Below are 15057 nucleotides of genomic sequence, written 5' to 3'. Positions count from 1 at the left end.
CTCGGGGCTCATGCCCCGGCGTTCAGCTGCCTCTCCAGGGCCGGCGTGTGGCCTTTGGACCAGCAAGCTGAAGCGGAAAACAAGGTCTGAGAACTTGCAACTTGAGAAGATGATGGTTACCTGCCCTGCATTGCCTCAGGGAAGAACAGGAACTACTCTACCATTCTTGAAGTGAAGGTACTTAATGAGAATAGGACAGTGTGGAATGGGGTAAGTGAAGAGAAGAGGATAGAGAAAGATAGCAAGTGAACAATAGAGAGACAGGACGTTAGTGAGAAACAGATAGGGCTTATTAACTGTTGATGACATGTATAGAATTCTCAACTGGATTGGTCTGAGAAGTGTTTCATGACGGGCAAAGTATTTTTACAAGCAAAACGAGAAATAGCAATTGACTGTTTTATAAAAATAATTAGAATAATAAAGATAATGATTGGGGAAAACAGAAAAGATATGGAATATTGAACTGGGGAGATTAATGTCTCTGTACTGACTGACGTGCATGGCATTCCCTTTTGAAGAAACAATGTAATACACTGTAAAGTTATATGTAATCCAATGTAATATGAAGAATATATGATGATAAAAAATAAAAAATAAAAAAAAAAGCCAGGCACAGAAAGAAAATAAATACTACATGTTTTCACATACATGTAGAATCTCAAACAACCAAATTCAGAAGCTAAAAGTAGAATAGTGATTACAGAGGCGAGGGGAAGGGAGAGCTGGGTGGGGAGATGATGGTGAAAAGGTACATTTCAGACAACAGGAACATCCTTTATTTTTGGTTTTGTTTTAGAGCTATTGCATAACACGGTGAACATAGTAATATTACTATATTACTGTATCTTTAGTTCAAAATTGCCAAGTAAATTTCAAATGTTGTGATCACAGAAAATGTTAAGTATTTGAGATAATGAGCAAAACTATCTTGATGTAATCATTCTACCTGTATTCAGAAATTGTAATATCACTTCATATTCCCAAAATATACTCAATTAAGAACTGTCAATTTACAAAGAATAATTGATAAAATTCAATTGTTATAATTTTAAGATTCTTTCCTCCATTTTTCTTTTGGCTCTTGTTTTTCAAACCCTGGGTCCCTGAAATGTAGATCTGTTAGGAAGGACACACAGGCCACCAGAAGGGGAGGCAACGTGAACTGCAGGCTGAGTCCTTTCCACAGGTTAGTGCTATGGGCCACCCTGGCAGTCACTGCTGCTGACAATGGAGGTGGCCCCAGAGAAGGAACTGCTGCTCGAAGGACTGCTTAGAGCAACTAGATTTATTTATTTAAGTTCAATTTTTAAAAAATTTATCTTATTTATATTTAACCACTGCACACTTTTACAGCATACAACATGGTTGAATACAGTGCGTGTTAGTCAAGGTATAGATATTGCCATGAACATTATCATCAACAGATAATTTTTCATTTTTGTTTCTGTTAAATGTTTTTTTCCTCTGACTCCTTTCCTTTCTTTTGCCCATTACCCACGTCCTCCAATACTGTTTCTAATATCTTCAGTTGCAACCCCTGCTATAACACCTTCCATTCTTTCAGATTCTGATACAGAGTGCAGACACTTGATATAAATTAAATGGAGGCATACCATGCCTGTTTTTCATAGTCTGACTTGCTTCACTTAGCATTGAATCTTTCATATTTGCATTTCTGTCCGTTTAATACCAAATGTCAAAGTCTCATTGTTCTTTATGACTGAGTAGTATTCATAGTGTATATGTGCCACATTTTTCTCAATACACTCATCTGTCCTTGGACATTTGGGCTAATTCCAGGTCTTAGTGATCCTGAACAATGCAGCAATGAACATGGATGTGCAAGCATTTTTCTGAGTGTTTTCCTATCCTGTGGGTAGATACCCAGGAGTGGTATTACTAGGTAGTTCAATTTGTTTTCAATTTTTGAGAAATCTTCATACTGTTCTCCACAGAGGCTGTACTAATTTACATTCCCACCAACAGTGTAAGAGGATTCCTTTTTCACCATAGCCTCACCAGAATTTATCATTCTGTATTTTTCTTTAATCTTAGTCATTCTGGAAAGGGTCAAATGGTATCTCATTGTGGTTTTGATTTACATTTCCTTTAGAATAAATGATGTTGAGCACCTTTTCATATGTTTTTTGGCTCTTCGTATGTCCTCCTCTGAGAATTGTCTGTTCCAATCATTTGCCCATCTTAATTGGCTGATTTTTTTTTCTGAAACTTTTTTAACTTAATTAATTTACGTTCATTCCCTAAGCATCATCACAGCATACAAAATGTGATTTCCCATCCAGAATATACTGCATAGAGGCTTAATCATTCATGTTATTGTCAATAATTTTCCCTTTCTAATTACATATGTAAAACTAAATAACTATATTTTACCCCTATTTCTGACTTTCTGTCCTTTTCCACCCTCTTCTCACACTACCTCTGGTGTCTACAGTTGTCTTCCATTCCTTTTCCCCCATACTTTATTGATCACACAACTTCTTAAATAATCTAACTACTTTCAATAGAAAGTTCAGCTGGGAATTTCAAGAAAATCAGTTTTAACTTTAATAAATCAAAGAAATCCCAAGGGACTTTGCTTAAAACTTAAAGCCAGGAAACAGGTTAGGATTCTTTTCAAATAGTAGGTATGTGAACCTATCGAGAGCTCAAGACAGGACAAAAATCCTTAAAAATGAACAGCAAAGCCTAGAAGACAATCAGCAATGTTTTGGTCAAAAGTCATAAAATGCTATTTCACTAGTTCAGTCTCAGGTACTTAATCTATCTTCTGTTGTGGTTCAATCTTCCTGATTAAAATCTGGGATATAATATTCAACCCCAGACTTGCCCCTACCACTAAGTTGGCCATTTTCTTAGTTTTTTAATTCTTATTTTTGTGTGTCTGTATTTAATTTTCCTGATATAGCACTCCCTTGAGAACTTCTTGGAGATCTGGTCTGGTGCTGGTAAATTCTTTCAGGTTTTGCTTATCTGAAAATGTTCTTGTCTTTTCTTCCCATATGAAGGACAATCTTTTCGGGCACAGTATTCTTGGTTGAAATTACTTTTCCCTTAAAACTTTTAATATATTTTCCCATTCTTTCCTTGCTCTTATTGTTTCCGATGAGAGGTCTGCTATTATCCTGATGGGATAGCCTTTATAGGTAACTTGATGTTTTTCTCTTGCCAATCTTACTACCTTGTCTTTGTCTGTGGTTTTGGTCAATGTGACTTTAATGTGTTTTGGAAAAGATCTTCTTAGGTTGATTCTCTTTGGGGTCCTCTGTATTTCTTGGGACTAGATCTTTGAGTGCCTCTCTAGGTTTGGAAAGTTTTCTTGAAGGATCACATGGAATAGATTATCAGTGCCCTTATGAGTCTCTTTGCCTTCTGAGATACCAATTATCTGGATGTTTGGATGTTTGGATGTTTGATGGTATCTAGTATTTCTTGTACATTATTCTCATTTTGGGGGGCCATTTTCTCAGTCTTCGTGGTGGATTTTTCTACACTAGCAATTTTCTCTTCTACATCTGAGATTCGATTTTCTGTATGCTCTAGTCTGCTTTTAATAGTTTCAAGGGAGAGTTTGACTTCCTGTATTAGAGCCTTCATCTCTAACAGGTCCATTTGATTCTTTTGTAAAGTGCGTATTTCCTCTTTTAGATCTTGCAAGAATTTCCTCACCTCCTGGAACTCGTCAGCTTTCTCATTTCTCTTCTGCAGTCCATTGTTTCTCTTTTTTTCATCTCTGTTAGCTTTGCCATTATGAATACTCTAAATTCTTTATCAGACATTTCCATGATTTCCATTGAACTGTCTATGGATGAAGAAGAGTTACTTTTTTTGGGGGGGTGGGGAGGTTTTTGCTATAGGACGTGTGCACTCACCAGAAAGACAGAGAGAGACAGAGAGACGGAAAGCGAGAAATCACCCTCTCCCCAGGGGGGATGGCCAAGCCGCATTCCCTTCTCCATTCTCCTCTCAGGATCTTGGGCATGCACACGCACGTGCCCGGCAGGAGTTTAAGCCACTGAATCCAGCACTTGAACCATGGTCTGCTACATGGGAGTCCAGCGACATAGCCATTACACCAACTGCTGGTCCCAAGAGGAGTTATTCTTTTCCCTTGGAGGAGAAGTATTGTCTTGCTTCCCCATATTTATCGAGGTCCTGTGGTGATTTCTAGTCATCTGCTGGATGGTGTGTTTCTTCCTAATTCTTGAAGCTCAATCTGAGTGTTCAGGAGTGTGCAGAAAGAGGTGATCTGGAATCTCTTTGCCGTTCCGTTGTGATCCCTTTGTGCAGCAGATTCAGTGGATGTTGAGCAATATGTTGAGCCTAATAGTATTTGGGTGTTTGGCTATAGTTCCCTTAGATCCATCTAGAAACACAGTAAATGAAGATTGAGGAGCAGAGGGATGAGATAAAAGAAAAGGAAACAGAGAAAAAACAACAACAACAAAGAAGCAGAGAAAAAAAGAAGGAAAAAAATAAAAACAACTAAAAAAATTACTTTTTTTTAAAAAGGCACAAAATAGAACACCACACACCACGCGAAATTAGTTCTCAGGAGCCATGGAGGAATCTTCTTCTGAAGGCCTGCGTCTTGCCTCTCCTGGGTATGAGGGGAGAGGGGATTATTAACAAGATAAAGGGGGGCTGAAAGCAAGAGAATACTTTACCTTAAGAAAGTTTTTTTTTTTTCTTCCTTGGGCTGAATGTCCTCTCCCCTCCCTTTCTCCTTAAGAAATTTTAAAAAGGAAAAATTAGAAAAAAAATAATGAGAAGACAGAAGCAAAGAGAGACAGAAACAGAGACATAGAGACAGAGATAGAAAGAAGGCTAGAAGGGCTCCCTACCACTTGAGTTTATGGACTGGAGGCTGAATTATCTCTAGAAAATCTTCATTTCTCTTTTTTTCCTGAAATCACTAGCTCTCAGAAGCCATGGAGGAATTTTCTTCTGAAGGCCTGCCTCTTACCTCTCCACTCGAGTTTGTGGGCTGGAGACTGAATTATCAGTAGAAAATTGTCATTTCTCTTTTTTCTCTGAAATCACTAGTTCTCAGGAGCCATGAAGGAATCTTCTTCTGGACTGATTTTTTTTTTTTTTTTTTGCTTGAATTCCCTATATATTCTGGTTATCAGTCTCTTCTCTGAGACTTAGTTTTCAAATATATTCTCCCATGCTAAAGGGTGGTCTCCTCACTCAAATTGTTGTTTCTTTTGCAGTGCAGAAGCTTTTTAGCCTGAAGAGCAACTGGATTTAAAAGGGTCAGTTTTTTTGTTTTCTGGGTTTTTATTTTTAAATAACTTTTATTTTTATTATTCTGTATGTAATTTGTTTCTTTTCCTCTGGCTACTATTCACATTTTGAAAAATCTTTTGAAGTATTTTTATTAACATACATAATTGTACATACGTGCGGGAGCGCAATGTGATTTTTCAGTCCAAAACAGAATGTATAATGATTCGTTCGGGATAATTGGCATTCCGGTCATCTCAGCCATTTGTCCTTGTTTATGTTGGGAACATTCAAAGTGCTCCCTCTTAGGTACTTTGAGATACACAGCAAATTGTTGCATCTATACTCTCCCTACTGTATCTTGTAACACTAGACCTCGCTCCTCTTACTTACTTGCAATTGTATTTCCATTGATTGACATCTCCCATCCTTCCCAGCCTCCGGAAGTCTTCTTCATCCCTTTACCTCGACGCTGCCATTTTTCCAATGTCCATAGATTATTGAGAACATGGCATTTCTCTTTCTGGCTTGTTTCACTTAACGTAATGTCGTCCAGGTTTGCTAAAAAGATCAGTTCTTTAAAACTTAGTTCACTTTTAGGGGGCCGGCAGGTTGTGGTAGTTAAGGGCACTGGACTCCCACATGGCTGACCATGGTTCAAATCCTGGACCTGGTGGCTTGTTTTCTCACTTTCTCTCTGATCAAATTGGAAAATAATAATAAATAAAGTAAAATAAAATCATTCTTTTAAAAAACTTAATTCTATTTTAGTGTAATGTTAAAGATAAGGTATTTTATGATTTATATCTATAACCTGACAATTAATAGTTACATTTTTAACTTTAAATTGTACTTAGAAGGGGGACCAACAGTTAGCGTAATGGCTATGTCACTAGACTCCCATGTAGTCAACTGCGGTTCGCGTCCCGGACCCGGTAGCTTAAAACTCACACCAGGCGCATGTGCGTGCGTGCCCAAGATCCCGAGAGGAGACTGGAGGAGAAGGGATTGCAGCATGGCCATCCCCCCTGGGGGGTGATTTCTTGCTTTCTGTCTCTCTGTCTCTGTCTGTCTGGGGAGCGCACGTGCCCTATGGCAAAAACCTCTCAAAAAAAATTGTACTTAGAGCGGAATTTTAGACTAATGGATGTATAAACTGGTGTAAGTGCAAAGCCTTAGTGATTTAACTTGTTCACAATGTTTTCACTTACTTACATATTTCCTCAAAAATGTTTGGAGGTGGGAACCAGCAGTTAGCGTAATGGCTATGTCGCTGGACTCCCACATAGTCGACCGCGGTTCATGTCCCGGACCCGGTGGCTTAAAACTCACGCCGGGCACATGTGCATGTGTGCCCAAGATCCTGAGAGGAGAATGGAGGAGAAGGGATTGCAGCGTGACCATCCCCCCTGGGGGGTGATTTCTCACTTTCTGTCTCTCTGTCTCTCTCTGCCTGTCTGGCGAGTGCACGCGCCCTATAGCAAAAATCTCTCAAAAAAAAAATTTGGAGGAGTTAAATAAACATTATTCTTACGTACAAAAAAAGAGAGGCTTTTAGTAAATAGAATTGAGGCACTTTCTGCTCAAAACCATACATTTAGTTAACAACCCATATCATTAATTTGTGCTTTTTACTGCATATCCATATGCAACTAGAACTTTTTAATTTCATAATCTCTTCCCCAGAATTGAATTTTCAGCCAGATCAGAATGAACACCTAAGTAGAACTGTGGCGCCCTCCAGGTTTGGCCAGAATTTTGCTCAGATTCAGACCCGCTGTCTCTTTCCAGCTCCGTGTGAAAGTACTAAACAGCAAATTTCTTCTAAAGCTTCTGGAGAGAATGCACAGCTACCCAGCACAATGGAATCTGATTTGATAGTTGCGGTGAGGGGAGAGCCACTTCGGTCAGCAGTTTCAGCTCTTCTGTGTCACTGAGAAAGGGCCCAGATAGCCTCCTCCAGACTGACCAAGCCAGCACTGAGTTGTTACCAAGAAGCCGATGGAAGAGAACACTAATCATTAAAGTAGACTCTGTCTTTCCCTCTGAGATGCCAAAGAAAATAAGTCTGCTTAATTTGCCAAAAGACATCCATTTGTACCTGCCTGAATATAAAAGTAAAGCAGGTACAGATTTTCCAAAAATACTCTCTGAAGTACTCCTTGCCTGAGGACTTTAGGACACACCGAGCGTTATAAAAGATTCTGTAAGCCTAAGCCAGCCTGTTACAGACATCAAAGTCATCCTGAGCTGAGAACTAAATGTCTCTCCCTCTCCCCTACCACCAGAGGCAATGAACTTCTCATCTTTTGATCTCAAGGAATTTAATTCTCTGATGAAATGACAGAGAAGCCCTAGAAGGGGCTAGACAGTAATATTTCCATGAGTATGTATTCTATAAAGTGAAATGTTCTCTTTTTTTCATGGCAGAGAGCACGTGTGTGCACATGGAGTGAGACAGTCTGGTTGCCTGTTAAATCCTGGGCACTAGCTCATACTTGTGCCTATCCTGTTTCTGGCTGACCAGGCCAGTGATTCAAACCATGGTAGCCAGGTGGGGGCTGGCTTCTCTTAAGCAGGCCATTACCATGGCACCATGGAGCTAGCTCCAACCCACGAGTATTTTGAGACCTGTTTTGCAACTTGAAACAGCACTGTGCAAGAAGTTGTTGCTAAGTGAAAGTGGACTTTAGATAGCTTCTGCAGATTTGCACTAAAATTTTACTATAGCTAGCTTTATGAATATATACGTGGTGTATGTCGATGGTGTGATCTGAAAGGGTTCCAGTTCGAGATCTTAAAAGATTGAGCCTACTGCTTTTCACCTATGGCTTCATTTTTTTGGGACTTAGAGGCTTCTGAATCATGTAAGCATTTCTCTGTCACAACTTGGAATTGAACCTACTTCTCTAAATTTCCCAAACTGGGGCATTCCTTCACTTCGATGCTGCCCCCATGACCGACAGCCCTTGCATAGAGCCTGGAAGACATATTGATCCAGCCCGGGTCTGGGCGTCCCGCTCCCGGCAGCCACAGGGTACCTGTTGTACATCAAGCCTGCTCAGCGCTTTCCGCCTCTTTGGTCCAAAAATGCTTCCTCTTTCTTACACCGCTGCAGAAAAGAAATACTGTCTGTTTATCAAAGGTCTTTTGAAATTCTACTTCTGAAGACCATCACTTTTCTTTTCTTTTTCTTTTTTCTTTTTTTTTTTTTTTTTTTTTGGGAGGGGGTTTGTCTTTTGGTGGCGGGACTCGCCAGTAAGAGAGAGACAAAGGGACAGAAAGTGAGAAATCACCCCCCAGGGGGGATGGCCACACCGTGATCCCTTCTCCTCCATTCTCCTCTTGGGATCTTGGGCACGCACGCACATGTGCCTGGCGTGAGTTTAAGTCACCCGGTCTGGGACTGGAACTGCGGTCGACTACATGAGAGTCCAGCAACATAGCCATTACACTAGCTGCTGGTCCTGACCATAGCTTTTCTTTAAGCTCCCCTAGGACTAATTTTCTCTTTCTGGTGTTTATCTCCTAGATGTATCAATAATAATTGATTTTCAGTGTCTTATTGACTCAGTTTGTGAAGGGTGGACTGAAACTCTGTCTTTCTTTCTATCTTTACCGTTTTTATTTCTTTATTATTTTTCATTGTCAGAGGGTGTGCGACCTCACTAGAGAGGAACAGAGAGTCAGAGAGAGAGGGAGTGGGAGAAAGCGCAGCCCTCCCGATGTGGTGTGGTCGCCCCATAATCCCCTCTCCATCCTGTGAGAGCTGGGGCATGCAAGCAAACGCGTGTGCTGTGTTTTTCAAACTGTCGAGGCCAGGACTTGTGCTGTGGTCTCCGAGTGGGATCTGGCTCCCTTCATCCTTAGGCTATGGGGCTGACTCTTTTAAAAACATTTCTTTCATATATTGCTTAACCCAGAATGGCCTCGTACATAGTCTAATTCAGGACTGACTGATAGAAATAGAAGGTGAGCCTACTTGTAATTTGGAATGTTCTAGTAGTTATATTGGAAAAAAAAAAAAGAAGTGAAATTAATTCTAACCATATCTAATCACAGCCCAGTATATCCCAAATGTTATTTCAACATGTCTTCAGTATGAAAAATTATTAGTAGCGTCTTGTCATATTCTTTTGATCGTACTGAGTCTTTGGAAACGAACGTGTCCATTACACTTTATCCCATCTGCCTTTGGACTGGCCATATCTCAAGCAGTCAAAAGCCACATGTAGCTAGCGGCCATATTGAATAGCACAGGTCTAAGTGAAAAGCTGAGAAAATACGCTCCAGCAGATGACAGAGACTGCACGTGATTGTAGGAGTACAGTTTGATTCCGCGGTCAAAGAAAGGTATCGTGAGTATTTTTCTTTTTTATGCCAGACAGTGCATACTCTTGTCAGAGAGAGAAAGAGACAGTGAGAGAGAGCAAACCCTCCACACACACACACACACACACACACACACACACAGAATGGGGCCTGGTCACACCATCATCCTTTCTCCTCCAAGTCTCCATCTCATCAGGATCTTGGTTACACACACACACACACACACACACACACACCTGTTGTAGTTTCAAGCAACTGGGGAACACCTCTGAAACCCTGATTGGCCAGGTGGGATTTACCTGCCTTGGGGCCGTGCTTCGCGAGTGTACTGCCGGACTGGCTGACAGCAGGAGTCTTTGAGAAGGTTGCCATAACTTGTTGTAACGTAAAGCGGGCAGAGAGTAGGGAGGAACATTTACAAGAATCAAGAAAAAGGGGTGTTTCTGTGACAAAGAGTAAAGGAGAGCCAGCCCTGTTGTGAGTGGTTAAGTGCAGTGCCTTGGAGCTAGGTCCCACATGGCCCATCACAGTTTGACTCCTGGCAGGGGCACGTGTGGTCCTGGTAGCATGGAAAATGAAGGAAAAAGGGGTATAGCAGAAGTACGCCTCGCTGAGAGGCGACCTCTCTCTCTGTGTCTTTCGTGAACAAATTCACACTCTGGAAATTAAGAAAAAAATCATCATAAGTTTTAAAAAGAATAAATGAAATGTATGCAGTAGCAGAACTTTGCAACTGGCGGAGAAGAGGAGGTAAACGGTAACTTTACAGTATGGAGCCCGAAGTGCCAGAAGAACGGAAAGAAGAAAGAGAGGAAGAGAGAGAGGGCTGTCCAAGAAAGAGGGAAATCTGTTTTCAGCCATATCGTTTTGGGTAAGTTTATCCCAGCCGAAACACAATTTGGAGCAAGGGTGAGAAATCTAGGCCTGGCACAATAGCTTCCAAGGCTGATGTCATCAACAGTGCATACTCTTGTCAGAGAGAGAAAGAGACAGTGAGAGAGAGCAAACCCTCCACACACACACACACACACACAGAATGGGGCCTGGTCACACCATCATCCTTTCTCCTCCAAGTCTCCATCTCATCAGGATCTTGGTTACACACACACACACACACACACACACACACCTGTTGTAGTTTCAAGCAACTGGGGAACACCTCTGAAACCCTGATTGGCCAGGTGGGATTTACCTGCCTTGGGGCCGTGCTTCGCGAGTGTACTGCCGGACTGGCTGACAGCAGGAGTCTTTGAGAAGGTTGCCATAACTTGTTGTAACGTAAAGCGGGCAGAGAGTAGGGAGGAACATTTACAAGAATCAAGAAAAAGGGGTGTTTCTGTGACAAAGAGTAAAGGAGAGCCAGCCCTGTTGTGAGTGGTTAAGTGCAGTGCCTTGGAGCTAGGTCCCACATGGCCCATCACAGTTTGACTCCTGGCAGGGGCACGTGTGGTCCTGGTAGCATGGAAAATGAAGGAAAAAGGGGTATAGCAGAAGTACGCCTCGCTGAGAGGCGACCTCTCTCTCTGTGTCTTTCGTGAACAAATTCACACTCTGGAAATTAAGAAAAAAATCATCATAAGTTTTAAAAAGAATAAATGAAATGTATGCAGTAGCAGAACTTTGCAACTGGCGGAGAAGAGGAGGTAAACGGTAACTTTACAGTATGGAGCCCGAAGTGCCAGAAGAACGGAAAGAAGAAAGAGAGGAAGAGAGAGAGGGCTGTCCAAGAAAGAGGGAAATCTGTTTTCAGCCATATCGTTTTGGGTAAGTTTATCCCAGCCGAAACACAATTTGGAGCAAGGGTGAGAAATCTAGGCCTGGCACAATAGCTTCCAAGGCTGATGTCATCAAGCTGGTTGAGCGTAAAGAATACTTTAACCACCTGGATTGTGAAGGTCAATGAAGATTCGCAGCATTCAGGAGTTTAACCTGAAGAGTGCCCTAGTTAGCAAGCAGGACAAAAATGTATCAGGGACGGTCAGAGGAAAATTAAAAGGTCATTTTGAGAAACAGAGTGACAGAGAGGAGAGGAGAGGCTTGACGGCTGGGCCATGGTAAAACACAGCGCTCTCTGTGAGGCTGACTCATGAGAAGGCTAGAGGTTCAAGGCCGGGACCGCCCTGAGTACACTGGCTCACATGTGCCCATGACCCAGAGCGAGCTGAGACTGGAGGGGGTCACAGTGCCAAGGCCCCTTTGAGAGTGTGCACTCTCCCCCTCTCCCTCTCACGGAGGAATAAATAAATAAACTTAAAAAAGAAGAAAAGAGGAGAGAAGTTGAGGCATATGCGAATGATAAAGGTCAGAAGGATAACATTAGGAGATCTCTGGGGCAAAGAGGACCTTTGTCAAGGCTGAAGGATAAAAGAGGATTTGTAGAATCTGGCTTTCTTCTCAACCCCAGGCTTCCAGTCCCTCAAGCAACAAGCTGACTGGAGATGTTTGGGCCGAGGAAGTTGACTTTTTCCACCAGACACAGACCCGCTAGGAATTCTGGCAGAAGGAACAGAGGCCAGTTCAGGGCGGGTGGAGCTCGCTCGGGCGATTCTTGATTAATGGCCAAGGTAAAGAAAACCCAGAAAGAAGCCCAGTGACAGGACGCAGGAAAATCCACAGCAAGTGCCGTGCGAGACTGAAAACCACTGCAAAATCATTCTTCGGTCTTCGTTAAAAGATAAGCAGGAAAACATGAGTTTAAAAGATAACTCGTTACGAGAAGGACTCACCATATCCTTTCTTCAGCCTTTTTTGAATATTTCTTTGCTTACCTTAAGGGATGGGCAAATTGGAATGGGTCCAAAGGAATGTCGCCTTAAATTTTTTTACACATTTTTGAGAGAGGAGTGGAAAACAACAATGGCCTGAAAGCCCTGGAAATGCTGGCGACTAGAACTCTCTCTCGGAGCCTGTTCAGTTACAGGGCAAGCAGCAGTACCCAGTATCCAACCATTTAGGAGGGAAAAAAGGAAAAGAAAGCTTGAGAGTTTTAGCTGGTCTTTGCTGAAATAGCTGGAGATAGTACAGTCACAAATTAGAACTAATAAGAATCAACTTGGGAACCAGCAGGTGGCATAATGTTTACATCGCTCGACTCTCACGTAGCTGACTGCAGTTCAAGTCCAGGACCTGGTGGCTTAAACTCACACTGAGGGCATGTGTGTATGCTTGAAATGCCGAGAGGAGAATGGAGGAGAAGGGGTTGAGATGTGGCCAACCCCTGGGCAAGTGATTTCTCACTTTTTGTTTCTCTCTCACTCTGTCTCTCGGGTGAGCGCATGCACTCTATATCTAAAATCTCTTGGGACCAGCTATTGGCGTAATGGCTATGTCGCTGGACTCCCATGTAGTCAGCCGCAGGTCAAGTCCTGGACCCGGTGGCTTAAACTCATACCGGCTGCGTGTGCGTGCGTGCCCAAGATCTGGAGAGGAGAATGGAGGAGAAGGGATTGCGGCATGGCCATCCCCCCCGGGGAGTGATTTCTCGCTTTCTGTCCCTCTCTGTCTTTCTGGAGAGCGCACGCGCCCTATAGCAAAAACCTCTCCAAAAAAAAAAAAAAAAAAAAAAAAAAAAAATAAAGAAAGAAAGAAAAAGAAAAAGAAAGTCCTTTGTTTATGGACATGAGGTTTACTTTGGGTTGCATTTGGCAAGAGTGGGAGGTCAGGGTGTGGAATTTATTCAGCTACAAAAGTCCCTTAAAAGTCCCTTCCCTGCAGTTTCATAAAGCTTTAGGAGTCTGCACAAATGTTTGGGAAATCTTTGGAAGATGACAACCTACGTGCTCTGTCTTCTGAAAAATGACTAAAATGGAGTTTCTATTTCCTAAGGAGGAAGCTTGACAGACTTCAGGAGTGAGAAGTGATTACAACATACCAGGCAGGGATGAGGTAGAAGCTGGTGAATTCTGCACTTTCAGTGGGTGAACCGTAGTGTATATGAGTTACATCTCAATTAAAAGCACACTCAACCAGGAAGAAGATGTTAATTTCATTGTTGACTGCAAATGGACGTACAAATGAAAGTGAAGTTAAAATTGCTTAACCTGTTTTCAAATATTTCATTTCATTTCATTTCATTTTTTGTTTAGCTTAGTTTTGTTTTTACAGTGTGCCCCCTTGCCAGAGAGAGACAGAGAGACATGGAGAGGGAAAGTGAGAAATCGCACCCGGGGGGAATGGCTACATGGCAAATCCTTGTCCATTCTCCTCTCAGGATTTTGGGCATGTATGCACACGGGCCCATGCCCACATGGCTGCCTTAACCACCATGCCATTGACTGGCCCTCAAATATATTATTTCTAAAAAGCCTGTTCTATTTCTCCTCTTCTGTAGTCCATCTTAAAGACTCATGCTAGGCCGGAGGACATCCTATTCTTTCTACACCTAAACTTATTTATTTATTTATTTGCCATAGAAGAGAGAAAGGGAGACAGAGAGATGAGAGATGGAGAGAGAGAAAGTGAGAAATCATTTTGCAGGGGTAATAGTCATATAGCAATCACTCCTCCTCCGATCCCCTCTCGAGATTTTGGGCACACGTGTGCGTGAGCCCAGAGTGATTGTCAAGCTGTTGGGTCCAATACTCGAACTACGGTCAATCGGGTGGGAGTCCAGTGCCTTAACCATTACACCATCTGTTGGCCCCGTAAATATATTTTAAAAGTTGAGAAATAATCAAAGATGTGATATAGCATTAGAGTTAATAAATAACATCAAACAGAAAATGGAATACATTAAGTCAAATACTAGGGCATCAAAATATTCAGCAATCTTGTTAGAAAGCTGAGGAAAAAGACTTGCTTGTTTTGCTTAGAGATGAAATAACTTTTATTATTCAGACATGTGGACAGTGTTTTTGCTTCACCAAGTGCCAAAATCAGATGTTCAGATTGATATCCTGACTAAAATGACCTTTCTAAATATCAAATAGGTTTATTTATTCCAAATCATTGTGTTCCAACCTAATCACAGATTAAATACATATTTAAATACATGTTTCAATAAAACTAAGTGGGGAGAATAACCTCAAATTTGAAAGTAGGAATCTTTTTTTTTCCAAACCAGGTGAAAAATTTAAATCAGTTATCTCACCCTTAGAAATTAGACAAGTGTCGGGACAAGCAGTTGGTGTAATGGCTATGTCGCTGGACTCCCATGTAGTTGACTACAGTTCGAGTCCCAGACCCGGTGGCTTAAAGTCACGCTGGGTGCGTGTGTGTGCATGCCCAAGATCCCGAGAGAAGGATGGAGGGGAAGGGATTGCGGTGTGGCCATCCCCCCTGGGGGGTGATTTCTCACTTTCTGTCTCTCTGTCTCCCTCTGTCTGTCTGGCGAGCGCACGCGCCCTATAGCAAAAACCTCTCCAAAAAAAGAATTTAGTCTAATAGATAATACCCTTGTAATCACATGCTATTTAGACCTCAATTCCTTTGTATTTTTTAATTTTCAATTTTTTTAAAGGTTTTTTTCTCAGA

General features: G+C 41.8%; 1 protein-coding gene across 1 annotated transcript in view; it reads left to right on the top strand.

The window, feature by feature from the left end:
• The window catches only part of LOC102495427 (disintegrin and metalloproteinase domain-containing protein 25), a 90310-nt gene extending 76840 nt beyond the window's left edge, over window positions 1-13470 (top strand). The window contains exon 3 of the mRNA XM_006149699.2: window positions 13411-13470. Within this exon, the coding sequence (XP_006149761.1) occupies window positions 13411-13445 (35 nt within the window). The 3' untranslated portion in view covers window positions 13446-13470. The remainder of the gene's footprint in view (window positions 1-13410) is intronic.
• Window positions 13471-15057: the final 1587 nt, after the last annotated feature.

This window comes from Tupaia chinensis, unplaced genomic scaffold (assembly GCF_000334495.1).
Source record: "Tupaia chinensis unplaced genomic scaffold, TupChi_1.0 Scaffold000271_1, whole genome shotgun sequence".
Classification (NCBI taxonomy): domain Eukaryota; kingdom Metazoa; phylum Chordata; class Mammalia; order Scandentia; family Tupaiidae; genus Tupaia; species Tupaia belangeri.
Note: the sequence above shows the minus strand (reverse complement) of the source record. Positions and strands in the feature narration are given on the sequence as shown.